The sequence below is a fragment of the Balaenoptera acutorostrata genome, chromosome 9, assembly GCF_949987535.1.
Source record: "Balaenoptera acutorostrata chromosome 9, mBalAcu1.1, whole genome shotgun sequence".
Taxonomy (NCBI): domain Eukaryota; kingdom Metazoa; phylum Chordata; class Mammalia; order Artiodactyla; family Balaenopteridae; genus Balaenoptera; species Balaenoptera acutorostrata.
Window position 1 is genome coordinate 81,198,101 of NC_080072.1, and position 19,761 is coordinate 81,217,861.

Sequence of the window (19,761 nt, forward strand, 5' to 3'; positions counted from 1 at the left end):
AACTATAAGAATGTAAATCCCTGGGAATTCACACACATTTTGTGGGAAGATTTGGACTTCCCAGAATACTCAGAGTGAGGGATTGGACCAAAGGATAAGGGGAACTTAACATACCTTTGGGTTATACTATCTTGGTTTATACTATACTGTACTATACTATACTATACTATACTATACTATACTATACCTTACCCAACTGGTGATAGGGTGAGGTGCAGCTGAAGACCCAAAATAATGTGGTGGGGTTATTTAATTCTTTTTTCTGGTCTTAGTCTGATTTCATTGTATAGCATATCTTCTCTTGCCACAGAAACAGTACTTCCAAATAGAAATCATTTTACCATGGAATAAAAATTTTATTTATCTATGTATTTAACATTTATTGACATCCGCCAAGTGCATGTTGCTTGAGGAGAGTCATAGATGGGTAAGACATAGTAATGTCATAAAAGGATTTATCCCTGGAGGGGGAGAGAGATGTACAAAAACCAACCACAATACAAGGATGGAGGCAGCAAGGGGTAAATGGAGTGCAGCAACCGTGTTCTTTAATTCTGGTTGGGAACAACTATATAGAATCCAATGAATGAATGTGTGTTCTCCCTGAAGTTTCTAATTTTTTCTTGAATCATTTCTCTTTCCTGTGAAGAGACAAAATAAGAACAATCTGACAATGTATAAAACATATTAAAAAATCCTAAGACTATAAAAACACAAGAAATGTCACAGTATGTACAGTCCATCGTTCACCCAGCCCAGTTTCTGTGCCTGGGACAACGGTTCTGAAGAACAACCTCCAAAGGCTACAAAGGCAACCCTGTATGGATTGTAGTCCCTGGGTGGTCAGATATCTTTGCACCCTGTCTTTTCACTCTGTCATTTTACCAGCCATTTTGTCTTGGGTAAGTTATTACTTAGCCTCTCTTCATGTTAGATTACCAGCCTGTAAAATGAGGACAGTAACAATTCATTGGATTGTTGAATTAAATAAGCTATTGCACGTGAAATGCCTGGTACGCTATAAAAACTTGATGCATTTTAGCTATTATTTTTATTATTCTGAAAGGAACATTGGGAATTTTATATCCATGAGTTTAATCACATTCTTTTGAATTTATATTTTCTGCTCACATCACTTCTTGTATTAATGAACTACCTACATTAAAAACCTATGTAATTAAATCTTACTTTCATTTGTCCAGAAGCTACCTCTTTCCAACTTTGACTAGAGGCACTTCACTGTCTAATACTTAAGGATTTAATGCACTAATCCATCTTCTTTATGTTAAATCTAATCAGTCTGCCAAATAACATTTTTCAGGCCCTTTCTAATTTTCTTAAGGTTCAAAGATAGTTATACATGCCATAGAGTATTCTGTGAGTTCCGTAGTTTTATATAAGGGGAGGTACTATTTTCTGTTTTGTTGGTGTTGACTTTACCAACAATTGCAGTGTTTCGTGAACTTTTTTGGACAGCAGCAGCTCCTTAAGTCAGAACTTTGTGGTACAGTTAATGGTATTTTCCAAAATGTGTTCTCTGAAATGCTATTCTGAGAGGGCTCAATGGGTGTGCCACAAAAAGGATTATAATTTGGGAAGAGCTGAGTTAAATGACAGTTTGTTAGATCCTTTTTAACATCCTGTGCACCTTAAATACAGTAAGTAGTGGTTTTTGAACTTGTTTCTCCAAAGCATCTTTTTTTGGGGAATTGTCTGGTAGGACCAGTGTTCTGGGAACACAATTTGGGAGATGCTGATCAATAGTAAGTTATAGGTTCAACTGATAGCTTAAATCCATTATCCTACAGGAGTAATTTCCCCCTGAGGACATTACATTATTTATTATGTGGAAGCACTTTCATTGCTCTTCTGAACATTCAGAGACTCTTACGTTATCTTTTTGCCGTATGTTCTTATCATCCTGGTATTTTGCCGGAAAGGTTTAATTATATCTGTGTACTTAAAGATATCATTCCTTATGTATTTTCTTTTCCAAATTGCTTTTAGAAGCATACTAAGTAGTGATAGGCTGAAATATGAAGTAGAATGTGAAATCATGCAGCCCTGGCTTGGAATCTTTGTTCAAGAACTCAGCAGCCTCTTGTCCTTGGACGATTTATTTAGCTTCTTTGATTCTTACTATTCTCATCTTTATCTAGAGACATGGCTTTTTATCCTTGTCCTTTGATTCTTTTCTCACATTACTCTTTCTGACTTGATCAAGCAAATACAAATCAGTTTATTCTTTTAAATTGAATTTGGAACTTGATTAAAACAAAAAAGTGTAGATTGGGACATGGTATATTCATACCCGTCATGACCAGCGATTATAAGAAGTCACTGTCTATGGTTAACCCCTTTCCCTATGCATATATACAGGCAGGAAAAATTGGGTAACTTTTTTTTTTTTAATTTATTTATTTATGGCTGTGTTGGGTCTTCATTTCTGTGCGAGGGCTTTCTCTAGTTGTGGCAAGCGGGGACCACTCTTCATCGTGGTGCGTGGGCCTCTCACTATCGCGGCCTCTCATGTTGCGGAGCACAAGCTCCAGACGTGCAGGCTCAGTAATTGTGGCTCATGGGCCCAGCTCCTCCGCGGCACATGGGATCTTCCCAGACCAGGGCTCTAACCCATGTCCCCTGCATTGGCAGGCAGATTCTCAACCACTGCACCATCAGGGAAGCCCTGGGTAACTTTTAAGCACCTAGGTCCAAACCCTTGGGGGTGGGAAGCTACGGGGGAAGGTGTTATGTTCCACTGTCCGTCCCTGTGGGGGAGGCTCCCCTAAAGTATTTGAACCAAGCAAGAAAGAAGAGTGAGTGGCTGCTTAAAAAAAACGCTTGACAGTGTCATTTTCATGATTTCACCAAATGATACTGTATTACTGAAAATTTAAAATCAATATCCTCATAGTATAAAATAGCATGATTAAATTTCAAGTATCTAATGTCTCAAATTTCTCCTCTCAGTAGGCTTTTGGATATAAAAGTTCCAGTGTGTTTTTCCAAGTAAATACCTCTTTCCCAGCCTTTCTCATTCAAGCCTACCCAAAGGAGGCAATGTCTTAAGGAGATATTGGAAATACGGAAATCATAAACATTACCATATAATTTCTGAATTCCATTAATATCATCCTGTGCAAGTTTGAAATTCTTGGAATCGCCTTCTTCATAAGTTGGATACATCACAGCATTAGGATCAGATGAATGATCCAGACCCAAGGAATGGCCAAGTTCATGAGTTGCAACATACAGAAAATTAATTCCTGCAACCAAAGAGACATACAGTAACTGTAAAAAATAACTATAAAATCAAAATAGATAATAAAAATAAAATAACTATAAAATACCTAACTATTTAAATTCTCCATAGTTTGCTTATTTGTTTCCAGGCCTACACAAAGGCGGAAGGTTTAGAAGAGGAATCAGAATAATAGTGCTTTCCTCAATACATAAGGCAAATGCTAACAGCCATGAAAGGCGAAATCGACAGTAACACAGTCATAGTAGGGGACTTTAACACCTCAGTTTCACCAATGGACAGATCATCCAAAATGAAAATAAATAAGGAAACACAAGCTTTAAATGATACATTAAACGAGATGGACTTAATAAATATTTATAGGACATTCCATCCAAAAAGAGCAGATAACACTTTCTTCTCAAGTGCTCCTGGAACATTCTCTAGGATAGATCATATCTTGGGTCACAAATCAAGCCTTGGTAAATTTAAGAAAATCAAAATTATGTCAAGTATCTTTTCCAGCCACAACATTATGAGACTAGATATCAATTACAGGAAAAAATCTGTGAAAAATACAAACACATGGAGGCTAAACAATACACTACTAAATAACCAAGAGATCACTGAAGAAATCAAAGAAGAAATAAAAAAATACCTAGAAACATATGACAATGAAAACACAATGACCCAAAACCTATGGGATGCAGCAAAAGCAGTTCTAAGAGGGAAGTTTATAGCAATACAATCCTACCTCAAGAAGCAAGAAACATCTCAAACCAACAACCTAACCTTACACCTAAAGCAATTAGAGAAAGAAGAACAAAAAAACCCCAAAGTTAGCAGAAGGAAAGAAATCATAAATATCAGATCAGAAATAAATGAAAAAGAAATGAAGGAAACAATAGCAAAGATCAATAAAACTAAAAGCTGGTTCTTGAGAGATAAACAAAATTGATAAACCATTAGCCAGACTCATCAAGAAAAAAGGGGAGAAAACTCAAATCAACAGAATTAGCAATGAAAAAGGAGAAGTAACAACTGACACTGCAGAAATACAATCATGAGGGATTACTACAAGCAACTCTATGCCAATACAGTGGACAACCTGGAAGAAATGGACAAATTCTTAGAAAAGCACAACCTTCTGAGACTGAACCAGGAAGAAATAGAAAATATAAACAGACCAGTCACAAGCAATGAAATTGAAATTGTGATTAAAAATCTTCCAACAAACAAAAGCCCAGGACCAGATGGCTTCACAGGCAAATTCTATCAAACATGTAGAGAAGAGCTAACACCTATCCTTCTCAAACTCTTCCAAAATATAGCAGAGGGAGGAACACTCCCAAACTCATTCTACAAGGCCACCATCACCCTGATAACAAAACCAGACAAAGATATCACAAAGAAAGAAAACTACAGGCCAATATCACTGATGAACAGAGATGCAGAAATCCTCAACAAAATACTAGCAAACAGAATCCAGCAGCACATTAAAAGGATCATACACCATGATCAAGTGAGGTTTATCCCAGGAATGCAAGGATTCTTCAATATACACAAATCAATCAATGTGATACACCATATTAACAAACTAAAGTATAAAAACCATATGATCATCTCAATAGATACAGAAAAAGCTTTTGACAAAATTCAACACCCCTTTATGATAAAAACCCTCCAGAAAGTAGTCATAGAGGGAACTTATGTCAACATAATAAAGGGCATATATGACAAACCCACAGCCAACATCATTCTCAATAGTGAAAAACTGAAACCATTTCCACTAAGATCAGGAACAAGACAAGGTTGCCCACTCTCACCACTCTTATTCAACATAGTTTTGGAAGTTTTAGCCACAGCAATCTGAGAAGAAAAAGAAATAAAAAGAATCCAAATTGGAAAAGGAGAAGTAAAACTGTCACTGTTTGCAGATGACATAATACTATACATAGAGAATCCTAAAGATGCTACCAGAAAAGTACTAGCACTAATCAATGAATTTGGTAAAGTAGCAGGATACAAAATTAATGCACAGAAATCTCTTGCATTCCTATACACTAAGGATGAAAAATGTGAAAGAGAAATTGAGGAAACACTCCCATTTACTGCTGCAACAAAAAGAATAAAATATCTAGGCGTAAACCTACCTAAGGAGACAAAAGACTGTATGCAGAAAACTATAAGACACTGATGAAAGAAATTAAAGAGGATACAAACAGATGGAGGGATATACCATATTCTTGGATTGGAAGAATCAACATTGTGAAAATGACTATACTACCCAAAGCAATCTACAGATTCAATGAAATCCCTATCAAATTACCAATGACATTTTTCACAGAACTAGAACAAAAAATTTCACAATTTGTATGGAAACACAAAAGACCCTGAATAGCCAAAGCAGTATTGAGAAAGAAAAACGGGGCTGGAGAAATCAGGCTCTCTGACCTCAGACTACACTACAAAGCTACAGTAATCAAGAAAATATTGTACTGGCACAAAAACAGAAATATAGATCAATGGAACAGGATAGAAAGCCCAGAGATAAACCCACACACATATGGTCACCTTATCTTTGATAAAGGAGGCAAGAATATACAGTGGAGAAAAGACAGCCTCTTCAATAAGTGGTGCTGGGAAAACTGGACAGCTACATGTAAAAGAATGAAATTAGAACACTCCCTAACACCATACACAAAAATAAACTCCAAATGGATTAAAGACCTAAATGTAAGGCCGGACACTGTATAACTCTTAGAGGAAAACATAGGCAGAACACTCTATGACATACATCACAGCAAGATCCTTTTTGACCCACCTCCTAGAGGAATGGAAGTAAAAACAAAAAGAAACAAATGGGACCTAATGAAACTTAAAAGCTTTTGCACAGCAAAGGAAACCATAAACAAGACGAAAAGACAACCCTAAGAATGGGAGAAAATATTTGCAAATGAAGCAACTGACAAAAGATTAATCTCCAAAATATACAAGCAGCTCATGCAGCTCAATATCAAAAAAACAAACAGCCCAGTCCAAAAATCGGCAGAAGACCTAAACAGACATTTCTCCAAAGAAGATATACACATTGCCAACAAACACATGAAAGGATGTTCAACATCACTAACCATTAGAGAAATGCAAATCAAAACTACAATGCGGTATCACCTCACACCAGTCAGAATGGCCATCATCAAAAAATCTACAAACAAGTGCTGGAGAGGGTGTGGAGAAAAGGGAACCCTCTTGTACTGTTTTTGGGAATGTAAATTGATACAGCCACTATAGAGAACACTATGGCGGTTCCTTAAACAACTAAAAATAGAACTACCATACGACCCAGCAATCCCACTGCTGGGCATATACCCAGAGAGAGCCATAATTCAAAAAGAGTCATGTACCCAATGTTCATTGCAGCACTATTTACAATAGCCAGGACATGGAAGCAACCTAAGTGTCCATCGACAGATGAATGGGTAAAAAGTTGTGGCACTTATATACAATGGAATATTACTCACCCATAAAAAGAAATGAAATGGAGGTATTTGTAGCGAGGTAGATGGACCTATAGTCTGTCATACAGAATGAAATAAGTCAGAAAGAGAAAAACAAATACCGTATGCTAACACATATATATGGAATCTAAAAAAAAAAAAAAAGGTTCTGAAGAACCTCGGAGTAGGACAGGAATAAAGATGCAGACATAGAGAATGGACTTGCGGACATAGGGAGGGGGAAGGATAAGCTGGGATGAAGTGAGAGGGTGGCATGGGCATATATACGCTACCAAATGTAAAATAGATAGCTATTGGGAAGCAGCCACATAGCACAGGGAGATCAGCTCGGTGCTTTGTGACCACCTAGAGGGGTGGGATAGGGAGGGTAGGAGGGAGATGCAAGGGGGGGGATATGGGGATATATGTATACATATAGCTGATTCACTTTGTTATACAGCAGAAACTAGCACACCATTGTAAAGCAGTTATACTCCAATAAAGATGTTAAAAAAAAAAGCATATGTGGTACATTTATATGATGGAATACTACTCAGCCATAAAAAAATGAAATAATGCCATTTGCAGCAACATAGATGGACCTGAGATATCATACTAAGTGAAATAAGAAAAAGACAAATACCATCTGATATCACTTATATGTGGAATCTAAAATATGACACAAATGAACATATCTATGAAACAAAAACAGACTCACAGATATTGAGAGCAGACTCATGGTTGCCAAGGGGGTGGGGGTGTGGGAGGGAAGGATTGGGAGTTTGGGATTAGCAGATGCAAACCATGATATATAGGATGGATAAACAACAAGGTCCTATTGTAAAGCACAGGGAACTCTATTCAATATCCTGGGATAAACCATAATGGAAAAATATGAAAAAGAATATGTGTATAACTGAATGACTTTGCAGTACAGCAGAAATTAACACAACACTGTAAATCAACTATACTTCAATAAAGTTTAAAAAAAAAAGAATAGTAGTGCTTTAATCTCATCACCTTTTTTTTTTAATATAATATTTTTCTGCCTATTTTCTTCTTATGTAATCACTCAGATAGCAGTATTCAGTAGAGGAAAGCAAAGGCTTATAAGTATTGTATAAATACCTGGTTTTGAAACCCAGCTCTGCTACTTACTAGCTGGACAACTTTGGACAAATTAATGGGTATTTCTGAGTCTCAGTTCCTCATCTGTTAAATGGAGATAATAATTCCTACCTTGTCGATTTGTCATAAGGAGTTTCCCAATATCTGGAAAATAATAATGGCTATTCAATAAATGATAGTGACTTTGAATAGCAGGAGAGAGAAAGTTGGCTTTGAGAAAGCACGGCCATAAGGCAGGAACTCCAGGAGATGCTGGGATTTGTTTTTGATTTGTTAAAGTGTATCATGTATGTGCTCTCTCTCCCTCAGACTCATAGAAAGGCTTTGCAAATAAGGGGGAAGGTGTGAGTGTGTGAGTTTGAGTGGCCAGAGTTCCAATTGTGGTGCATTAGATTGAAGGAAGCTGTCTTTAGCTTACCTTGAGTGGGAAGAAGGAAGAATGAAAAAGGTATGCAAGATGTGAAACGGAAGCAGTGTCATAATTTTACATAGGTTAGATTTTCACGGCAAGGCATCACTTTAGTGGTGAATTCCCATTGCCAAACACAAGTACTCATTTCTGTTTCAGGGCCAGTTAGTAACCACTTTTTAAAAAGCATTGTCTCCAATTAGGATTATTTATCTAGAGCTTCTCTTCATTAGTTTTCTGTTTTGTCTATGATCTTCTGCTTTGTAAAGTGATGAATACAATGGGCTGGGTTATGGTGTGGGTTCTTTCTGGAAAACAGTGAATAATATCAGAACTGTATATACTTCTCAAATATCATAGTCTCTGCTCCTCTTTTTCCTTCTATTAAAAAACTTATTTTGGAGATATATACAAAAGAGCTATAACTTATTGAATTATTAATATATTCCAAGCACTGTGCTAAGCACTGCATAAGCATTATCTCATTTAATTCAAATAGCAATCCTGTGAGGTAGGAATTACTTATAGTCCCATTTCATAGATAAGGAAACTGAGGCTCAGGGAAGTTAAATAACTTGCCCAAAGACACAAAGCGAGTAATTGATAGAGGTACAGCAAATTGAACCCAACATTGCTTGACTCTGTAGCCTGAGTATCCATCTTCTATATATGGAGCATTATGAGCATATTAAATGCAATAATGCATTTAAAGCACAGAGGTGGCAGTTAGCAAGGGCTCAATAACTATTATTAATTGCTTTCAATTATCAAATTAAAGATAGTTAAGATATAAAAAGTCCAGGATTTTAAAAAAGATATGTAGTGGAAGAGATATGGGATGCTGTACCTATACTGCTACCATCAGTCCAGCGTTCATCCTCATCAAAGTGAGCATCTCCTCCCAGGCCTGGCCCAGGTGCAAAGGCATGAGCCAGTGTGTTTCCTGGCCCATCAAATGGGTTGGGGTCCCCGTGAGCTGAAAGAAAAAAGGGTAATTGCCTTTAGTGACTGAATTTATCTCCAGTCATTTCATCTTTTAGTTTACAGTACATGATTATTGAGGTTAGAAAGATTAGCCCAAGCAGTCAGCTGCATACACAGGGTGATTTGGGTGTTTATTTGTCACAGGGACTTTTTCTTTCACAGAACCACTGCTCATCCCTGATAACCACCACATGTTGAAAGCTTACTGATATGGACTTTAAATACATTCACATCCTACTCATGGTGGCATCTAAGTGTTATATTTGATCATTTTCCTTAGCTGGATGGTGGCAGAGTAGAGAATGAGTTTGAGTACTGGATTCAGCAGGTAATTGCATACCATTTAGTATATGTTTTCTTAAAAACCCAGCTTTTTCTTTGTGGGTGTAGTAGACAGTCTCTTGAAGAACTGCGCTGAAGGTGTCTTAAAATAGATTTTGATAGTGCTTTGATTTATGATGCAGAGACATTTATTTTCAAATTGGTGTCAGGCCATATCCAGTTTATCCAGTTCTTGAAAAACATGGAGTGCCATGGTCAGTGCTTTTCTGTAAGGTTTTCTTCAGTCTTGTTGATATTGTGGTTGAAGCTCAAATTTCGGCTAAATTCACAGCACCCAGGAAGTTTAACATTAAAGCAGGCCAAAAAGAGCAGCATTTTCCTCTAAATTTGCACCATGAAACACCAGCAATTAATAACAGTTCATGTATATGGGTTATATCTCCTTAAGCCCTTTAATATGAAAGTTCTCTATTTTCTACTTTTTACTACATGAAAGGTGTTGGCAATAAGCCACAGGGACTGTTCACTTCTTGGAGACCACTTAAGGCCTTTGGAAGTTGTAACCTCTTCTTTTGGTTTAATGTTGATGTTAGTTAGATATATTTTAAACTGTCCCTTAAATATACATATATATGTATATCATGATTCATGTTACAAAAGAGAGGTTGGCAAACATTTTCTGTAAAGGACCAGATTTGTGGGCTTGAAGACCTCTGTCAGAATTGCTAAAGTCTGCCATTGTAGCCCCAAAGCACTCATAGACAATAGGTAAATGAAGGACCATGGCTGTGTTCTAATAACTATTTACAGATTTGGCTCATGGGCCATAGTTTGCCATCTTGTGCTATAAAAAGTGGCTCTGAAAAAACCACAGTTACAGAAAGACAGAGAAGATGAAAAGGCAGAGGGCTATGTACCAGATGAAGGAACAAGAAAAAACCCCAGAAAAACAACTAAATGAAGTGGAGATAGGCAACCTTCCAGAAAAAGAATTCAGAATAATGATAGTGAAGATGATCCAGGACCTCGGAATAAGAATGGAGGCAAAGATTGAGAAGATGCAAGAAATGATTAACAAAGACCTAGAAGAATTAAAGAACAAACAAACAGAGATGACCAATACAATAACTGAAATCAAAACTACACTAGAAGGAATCAATAGCAGAATAACTGAGGCAGAAGAACGGATAAGTGACCTGGAAGACAGAATGGTGGAATTCACTGCTGCGGAACAGACTAAAGAAAAAGAATGAAAAGAAATGAAGACAGCCTAAGAGACCTCTGGGACAACATTAAATGCAACAACATTCGCATTATAGGGGTCCCAGAAGGAGAAGAGAGAGAGAGAAAGGACCAGAGAAAATATTTGAAGAGATTATAGTCAAAAACTTCCCTAACATGGGAAAGGAAATAGCCACCCAAGTCCAGGAAGCGCAGAGAGTCCCATACAGAATAAACCCAAGGAGAAACACGCCGAGACACATAGTAATCAAAGTGGCAAAAATTAAAGACAAAGAAAAATTACTGCAAGCAGCAAGGGAAAAACGACAAATAACATACAAGGGAACTCCCATAAGGTTAACAGCTGATTTCTCAGCAGAAACTCTGCAAGCCAGAAGGGAGTGGCATGATATACTTAAAGTGATGAAAGGGAAGAACCTACAACCAAGATTACTCTACCCAGCAAGGATCTCATTTAGATTTGATGGAGAAATCAAAAGCTTTACAGACAAGCAAAAGCTAAGAGAATTCAGCACCACCAAACCAGCTCTACAACAAATGCTAAAGGAACTTCTCTAGGCAAAAAACACAAGAGAAGAAAAGGACCTACAAAAACAAACCCAAAACAATTAAGAAAATGGTCATAGGAACATACATATCGATAATTACCTTAAACGTGAATGGATTAAATGCCCCAACCAAAAGACATAGACTGGCTGAATGGATACAAAAACAAGACCCATATATATGCTGTCTACAAGAGACCCACTTCAGACCTAGGGACACATACAGACTGAAAGTGAGGGGATGGAAAAAGATATTCCATGCAAATGGAAATCAAAAGAAAGCTGGAGTAGCTATACTCATATCAGATAAAATAGACTTTAAAATAAAGAATGTTACAAGAGACAAGGAAGGACACTGCATAATGATCCAGGGATCAATCCAAGAAGAAGATATAACAATTATAAATATATATGCACCCAACATAGGAGCACCTCAATACATAAGGCAACTGCTAACAGCTATAAAAGAGGAAATCGACAGTAACACAATAATAGTGGGGGACTTGAACACCTCACTTACACCAAAGGACAGATCATCCAAAATGAAAATAAATAAGGAAACAGAAGCTTTAAATGACACAATAGACCAGATAGATTTAATTGATATATATAGGACATTCCATCCAAAAACGGCAGATTACACGTTCTTCTCAAGTGCGCACGGAACATTCTCCAGGATAGATCACATCTTGGGTCACAAATCAAGCCTCAGTAAATTTAAGAAAATTGAAATCATATCAAGCATCTTTTCTGACCACAACGCTATGAGATTAGAAATGAATTACAGGGAAAAAAACGTAAAAAAGACAAACACATGGAGGCTAAACAATACGTTACTAAATAACCAAGAGATCACTGAAGAAATCAAACAGGAAATAAAAAAATACCTAGAGACAAATGACAATGAAAACACGACGACCCAAAACCTATGGGATGCAGCAAAAGCGGTTCTAAGAGGGAAGTTTATAGTTATACAAGCCTACCTAAAGAAACAAGAAAAATCTCAAGTAAACAATCTAACCTTACACCTAAAGAAACTAGAGAAAGAAGAACAAACAAAACCCAAAGTTAGCAGAAGGAAAGAAATCATAAAGATCACAGCAGAAATAAATGAAATAGAAACAAAGAAAACAATAGCAAAGATCAATAAAACTAAAAGTTGGTTCTTTGAGAAGATAAACAAAATTGATAAGCCATTAGCCAGACTCATCAAGAAAAAGAGGGAGAGGACTCAAATCAATAAAATCAGAAATGAAAAAGGAGAAGTTAGAACAGACACCGCAGAAATACAAAACATCCTAAGAGACTACTACAAGCAACTTTATGCCAATAAAATGGACAACCTGGAAGAAATGGACAAATTCTTAGAAAGGTATAACCTTCCAAGACTGAATCAGGAAGAAACAGAAAATATGAACAGACCAATCACAAGTAATGAAATTGAAACTGTGATTAAAAATCTTCCAACAAACAAAAGTCCAGGACCAGATGGCTTCACAGGTGAATTCTATCAAACATTTAGAGAAGAGCTAACACCCATCCGTCTCAAACTCTTCCAAAAAATTGCAGAGGAAGGAACACTCCCAAACTCATTCTATGAGGCCACCATCACCCTGATACCAAAACCAGACAAAGACACTACAAAAAAAGAAAATTACAGACCAATATCACTGATGAATATAGATGCAAAAATCCTCAACAAAATACTAGCAAACAGAATCCAACAACACATTAAAAGGATCATACACCACGATCAAGTGGGATTTATCCCAGGGATGCAAGGATTCTTCAATATACGCAAATCAATCAATGTGATACACCATATTAACAAATTGAAGAATAAAAACCATATGATCATCTCAATAGATGCAGAAAAAGCTTTTCACAAAATTCAACACCCGTTTATGATAAAAACTCTCCAGAAAGTGGGCATAGAGGGAACCTACCTCAACATAATAAAGGCCATATATGACAAACCCACAGCAAACATCATTCTCAATGGTGAAAAACTGAAAGCATTTCCTCTAAGATCAGGAACGAGACAAGGATGTCCACTCTCACCACTATTATTCAACATAGTTTTGGAAGTCTTAGCCACGGCAATCAGAGAAGAAAAAGAAATAAAAGGAACACAAATTGGAAAAGAAGAAGTAAAACTGTCACTGTTTGCGGATGACATGATACTATACATAGAGAATCGTAAAACTGCCACCAGAAAACTGCTAGAGCTAATTAATGAATATGGTAAAGTTGCAGGTTACAAAATTAATGCACAGAAATCTCTTGCATTCCTGTACACTAATGATGAAAAATCTGAAAGAGAAATTATAGAAACACTCCCATTTACCATTGCAACAAAAAGAATAAAATACCTAGGAATAAACCTACCTAGGGAGACAAAAGACCTGTATGCAGAAAACTATAAGACACTGATGAAAGAAATTAAAGATGATACCAACAGATGGAGAGATATACCATGTTCTTGGATTGGAAGAATCAACATTGTGAAAATGAGTATACTACCCAAAGCAATCTACAGATTCAATGCAATCCCTATCAAATTACCAATGGCATTTTTTACGGAGCTAGAACAAATCATCTTAAAATTTGTATGGAGACACAAAAGACCCCGAATAGCCAAAGCAGTCTTGAGGCAAAAAAATGGAGCTGGAGGAATCAGACTCCCTGACTTCAGACTATACTACAAAGCTACAGTAATCAAGACAATATGGTACTGGCACAAAAACAGAAACATAGATCAATGGAACAAGATAGAAAGCCCAGAGATTAACCCACGCACCTATGGTCAACTAATCTATGACAAAGGAGGCAAAGATATACAATGGAGAAAAGACAGTCTCTTCAATAAGTGGTGCTGGGAAAACTGGACAGCTACATGTAAAAGAATGAAATTAGAATACTCCCTAACACCATACACAAAAATAAACTCAAAATGGGTTAGAGACCTAAATATAAGACTGGACACTATAAAACTCTTAGAGGAAAACATAGGAAGAACACTCTTTGACATAAATCACAGCAAAATCTTTTTTGATCCACCTCCTAGAGTAATGGAAATAAAAACAAAAATAAACAAGTGGGACCTAATGAAACTTCAAAGCTTTTGCACAGCAAAGGAAACCATAAACAAGATGAAAAGACAACCCTCAGAATGGGAGAAAATATTTGCAAATGAATCAACGGACAAAGGATTAGTCTCCAAAATATATAAACAGCTCATTCAGCTCAATATCAAAGAAACAAACACCCCAATCCAAAAATGGGCAGAAGACCTAAATAGACATTTCTCCAAAGAAGACATACAGACGGCCACGAAGCACACGAAAAGATGCTCAACATCACTAATTATTAGAGAAACGCAAATCAAAACTACAATGAGGTATCACCTCACTCCTGTTAGAATGGGCATCATCAGAAAATCTACAAACAACAAATGCTGGAGAGGGTGTGGAGAAAAGGGAACCCTCTTGCACTGTTGGTGGGAATGTAAATTGATACAGCCACTATGGAGAACAATATGGAGGTTCCTTAAAAAACTAAAAATAGAATTACCATATGACCCAGCAATCCCACTACTGGGCATATACCCAGAGAAAACCGTAATTCAAAAAGGCACATGCACCCGAATGTTCATTGCAGCACTATTTACAATAGCCAGGTCATGGAAGCAACCTAAATGCCCATCAACAGACGAATGGATAAAGAAGATGTGGTACATATATACAATGGAATATTACTCAGCCATAAAAAGGAACGAAATTGCGTCATTTGTTGAGACGTGGATGGATCTAGAGACTGTCATACAGAGTGAAGTAAGTCAGAAAGAGAAAAACAAATATCGTATATTAATGCATGTATGTGGAACCTAGAAAAATGGTACAGATGAGCCAGTTTGCAGGGCAGAAGTTGAGACACAGATGTAGAGAATGGACATATGGACACCAAGGGGGGAAAACTGCGGTGAGGTGGGGATGGTGGTGTGCTGAATTGGGCGATTGGGATTGACATGTATACACTGATGTGTATAAAACTGATGCCTAATAAGAACCTGCAGTATAAAAAAACAAACAAATCAACTAATACTAAACTTTCATTGGGTTATTTGTATGGAAATATGTTAATATAAATGTTTCAGACATTACATGAAATTTCTAAAAATCTTATATTTGTATTTGTATGGAAATATGTATGGAAATATGTTAATATAAATGTTTCAGACATTACATGAAATTTCTAAAAATCTTATATTTGTATTTGTATGGAAATATGTATGGAAATATGTTAATATAAATGTTTCAGACATTACAGGAAAAAAAAAAAAAAAAGTCCATCATGGGCTTCCCTGGTGGCGCAGTGGTTGAAAGTCCGCCTGCCAACGCAGGGGACACGGGTTCGAGCCCTGGTCTGGAAAAAAAAAAAAAAAAAAAAAGGTGGCTCTAAGTTAATGGACTAGAAAAAGTGTAAGAACATTGATCTTTAATGAGATCTATCTATCTATCTATCTATCTATCTATCTATATCATCTATCATCTATCTGTATCTCTTTAAAGATTTTAAATCCCAGAAAGAGGAGGGCATTGATATAAGCAACAAGCAAAATAGCACACAGGATCAGCCTGCAGGAATCTTCCTTACCTCCTCTTGCAAAGCCAATCATGATATCAGCAATTCCCCAACTAACTTTCTTGAAGCTCAGTGGGATCTCTTTGCTCCACACGTTGAAGGCCTTTGCCACTAATTGATTCACTATGACATGTGGTAAGTCTCGAGTATATGACACGATCCTGGTAGAAAACAAGAAAACAATGTTTGACCTTTTAGGAAATAGGCTTTATTGTTTTTGCTAAAATGAGCCAAAGCAAAACTAACCTGTAGGTGACTACTTTGGAAGTCCATTTTGGGCGATCTGGGAATAGGGAATATTCTGCAACATCTGGCACTCCACATCTGGGCTTCTGCATGATTTCTATAATATGAGAGCTTAATCTTCCAGTTATAGGCAGGCGAAAGAAGTTTTGCATCTGCTTGAGTTCGACTTCTAAACTATTGGGGTCCCTTGATTTTGAGTCAGATGGATAAAATCTCTTCAGATAGTCCTATTGGAAAGAGAGTAATTGATCTATAATTCTTGTTTATTGTCTTCTTTTAGCTCAGAAGTCTGCACATCTTTGCCTCTGACTCCTGTGGACCCAGATAGTAGTGTGAAGGCAGAATACTTACATAGTAACCAAGTAAAACAAGAGTGCATTAATGAAAAGAAAACTTAATATTGATGATGAAGCACTGCCATTTCATTTCATGAGCAAAAGAGTCCCTCCATTTTTCTTTTATCCCATTAAATGTTTTGAAGAGAAACACACTGTATACTTTATAAAACATAGACTTGTGTGTAATAGCCAATCAGGAAGAGTGCCCAGTGTGCCCTCAAGGGGCACAGCTGAGACCTCCCCTTGGTATCAGAGACCCTATGGGGAGATCCAAAGTCACCCAGCCCTTTCTAAAATTCTCTGGAGATCAGGTCCCAGCTGAGGTTAAAGGCCTTAACATTTTAGTCCTGGGAAAGGTTATTATGACATTATTTTGTATACGTATTCTCCAGGTGAAGAAATCAAAACTCTTAGTAACTAAATGATTTGCCCTGGGGTCACATGTTAAGTTAGTAGCAGAACTGGCTCTGAGTTTCTTGACTGCCAGGCCAGTGCTCTTTCCATGGCTAAATCCTTAGTAAAACCCTCTTTGTGAGGCTGCAGGATAAAGCAGGTCTCTCAGGTGTATTCCATGGGCAATTGGGTCCCTGGGATTTCTTAAAGGACACTAGTGAATGGGTATGAGGATGGCAGTCCAGCAGCCTAAATAGGAAAAAATAGAAAGCGAATGAAATAACAACAGCAGCAAAGAACTTATATTAAGCACTTACTAGTGCCAGGGACTATACCAGGAGCTTTACATTACTTATCTCATTTAAACCTCATAACCACCCTGTGAAGTAAGGTATGGCATTATTTTCCTATTTCACATTTGAAGAATCATGGCTCAGAAGAGTGAAATAAGTTGCACGAGGTCACCCCATGAGTAACCAAAGGAGCTGGTATTTGAACTTGTGTTCTGATTCCAAAGCCCATTTCATCAGAAAAATGTATAGTGTTATATAATGTGTGATAATATCGTTGAAATGATTTAAACATTGGCTCACTCATTTGCAATCTAATTTGGAGTAGGTGGTAATGGTTACTTGTCTGAGAATTACTTAGGAGTATGCACTTTATGTAAGTAACCTTAGCAATACTGTGCTCTGTCTTCCTGTTACCAACGACTGTATTTCATTCACTACAACAAACACTTACTGTTCACCTATGACAATTAGCAATTAATCCCTGATTTGAAAACAAATAGCTCATTTTTTTCCCTTCCAGAGCTACAGGCTTTACAAAGACACCCTTTGAAAGAAATCTCTCTGCATCCTTAAGATTAATTTTCCTGCCTTCCTTTAAACTTAGAGAACCTCCCTCTGGTTTATTGGCAACCTGCACCATGGGTAAAGGGACTCAATACTCTTGCAAGTGTACTCCTTCTGCAGAGTCCATTAGGTGGACCCATATGAAATTGCTCTTTTGGAGAAAAAAAAACCTGTCAAATATCACTAATTTCATATGGTTAAGTCCAGTGTATTACATGGACTTTTAAAAAGTCAAAGTTAGTGTGAAATAAAACACAACTTTTCTTATGCTTAAAGCTTAAATTTATAACCAATACGTAGGAGTAGATGTCCCATTATTTTACCAGGTAATAATTACTTACAATTATTAGGCTACTTATTAAGTAGTATATTGGAAAGAACATGATTTTTGAACCAGAACTTGTCCTTGACTCTTATCTCTACAATTAACAAGTATGTGAATTAACCTTACTTTGGTTTCTTCTTTTTCCCAGGATAGAGCTAAGGATTCAATGACACAATGTATATGAAGTACTTTATAATCTGTAATTGTTACATACATGTTAGTTGGTATTGTTACCACTTCCTTTATTCGCTAGAATAATCCTGTGAGGTATAAAGCACAATATTATTATCTCTATTAGATATATGAGAAAACAAAGCCAGAAGTTCACGCCTTGCCCATCATCATTGGCTTGTCAGTGGGAGGACTGCAACTTATACCCTCATTTTTTCTTTTCAAGTGTCTCCATCACAAGCAGTCCTCATCTTGAGGCAACACTTTGCTCTTTATGAGAAAAATCTCAAGTTACAATACATAATAGTAGCAATAAGGACTTCAACTTATTGAATATGTCTCAGGTACTCTGTTAAGTGCTTCACAACACCCCCGTTTGGTTGATATCATTATATTATCCAACTTCTAAATTAGAAAACTGAAGCTCAGAGAAGTTTAATAACATTCGTGTGTTCATCTACACAGTTGAGTGGAGGAGTTGGAACTTGAATCTACTTTGGGCAGGCTCCAAAGCTTGCTCCTAACAGCTACTTGATTGAAACATATATTACCTATATAATCAGAAAAATTATTAAAATTGAAAAACATACTTGCTAATGCTGATGGTGAGCCTGTGGAGGCCCAGGTGAGTGGGCCAGTGACATACCTGAGCCTGTTCCCACGGCGGCTCACTCATGCCTCCTGCCTTCCGGGGAAGCTGCAGGGCCAGGGTGCCAGGCAGCACACTCACAGCGTACAGCACAGCCAGCACAACCAGCTGCATAGCTGCTGTCCAGAGATGATTGCTCTCGGACTTACGGTTGGTTTGGTGTTTTCTGCCAGAGGCTGGAGAAATTTATGTAGCTTCTCAGACTTGAATGTGGAAATAGGTGACGCATTTGAGTGTTTTCTTTCTTTTTAGTGTCTACAGAACTTTGAAAGTGTGTATTATCTTTTATTAATGACAATGAGGAAGTATTACGTTCTTATTGGCAAGAAGCACACAAAGTGTTTGTCTTTCAAAAGACTTTTCTCCCACCTGTCTTCTGTATAAATTTGACCCATGAAAATTTAAATTTAACACATTTTATTTGCCAGAATCAAATTGCTACTTAGACATGTCTTCTCAGTTTAAAAATTTGGGGAGCATTATTCAGGACATATTTTATCTTAACATAATTTTTTAAAAATTTGAAATGCATGGAAAAGTACATAAAAGATACAAATACTCAAATCACTATTAAGCAAGCATTTGTAACAGTCTCCAAAGTCATAGAGGGGAATGATGGGAGGAGTGGCAAGTGGAAATGCTCTGCTGTGATTGGGTCGGTGGCCACCGTAAAGCCTGTGCTCCACTCCCTCACCTTCCAGGTACCTTAGTGGAGCCCTGAGAATTCCCTCTTCAAGTCTCCCTTTAATCAGATTATTTCTTTTCTTAGTGGTCAACATCACTTGAATTCCTCTTGAATTACATGAAAAA

At 37.0% G+C, this 19,761-nt stretch overlaps 1 protein-coding gene across 1 annotated transcript; it reads right to left on the bottom strand.

Moving 5' to 3' along the window:
- Nucleotides 1–612: 612 nt before the first annotated feature.
- Nucleotides 613–19,065, bottom strand: MMP7 (matrix metallopeptidase 7). Its single transcript, XM_007191221.3, has 6 exons — nt 18,949–19,065; nt 16,219–16,445; nt 15,985–16,133; nt 9,123–9,251; nt 3,105–3,266; nt 613–641 (listed from the first exon to the last, which is right to left on the bottom strand). The coding sequence occupies exons 1-6, from the start codon at nt 19,063–19,065 to the stop codon at nt 613–615; spliced, it is 813 nt and encodes a 270-aa protein (XP_007191283.1).
- Nucleotides 19,066–19,761: the final 696 nt, after the last annotated feature.

Excerpts from the sequence above, each read along its gene's own strand:
- MMP7 (XM_007191221.3), bottom strand. The coding sequence starts at position 19,065 with ATGCAGCTGGTTGTGCTGGCTGTGCTGTACGCTGTGAGTGTGCTGCCT. Across the intron at positions 16,446-18,948 it reads CGCCGTGGGAACAGGCTCAG|GACTATCTGAAGAGATTTTA; the intron begins GTATGTCACTGG and ends TCTTTCCAATAG. Across the intron at positions 9,252-15,984 it reads GATTGGCTTTGCAAGAGGAG|CTCACGGGGACCCCAACCCA; the intron begins GTAAGGAAGATT and ends TTTTTCTTTCAG.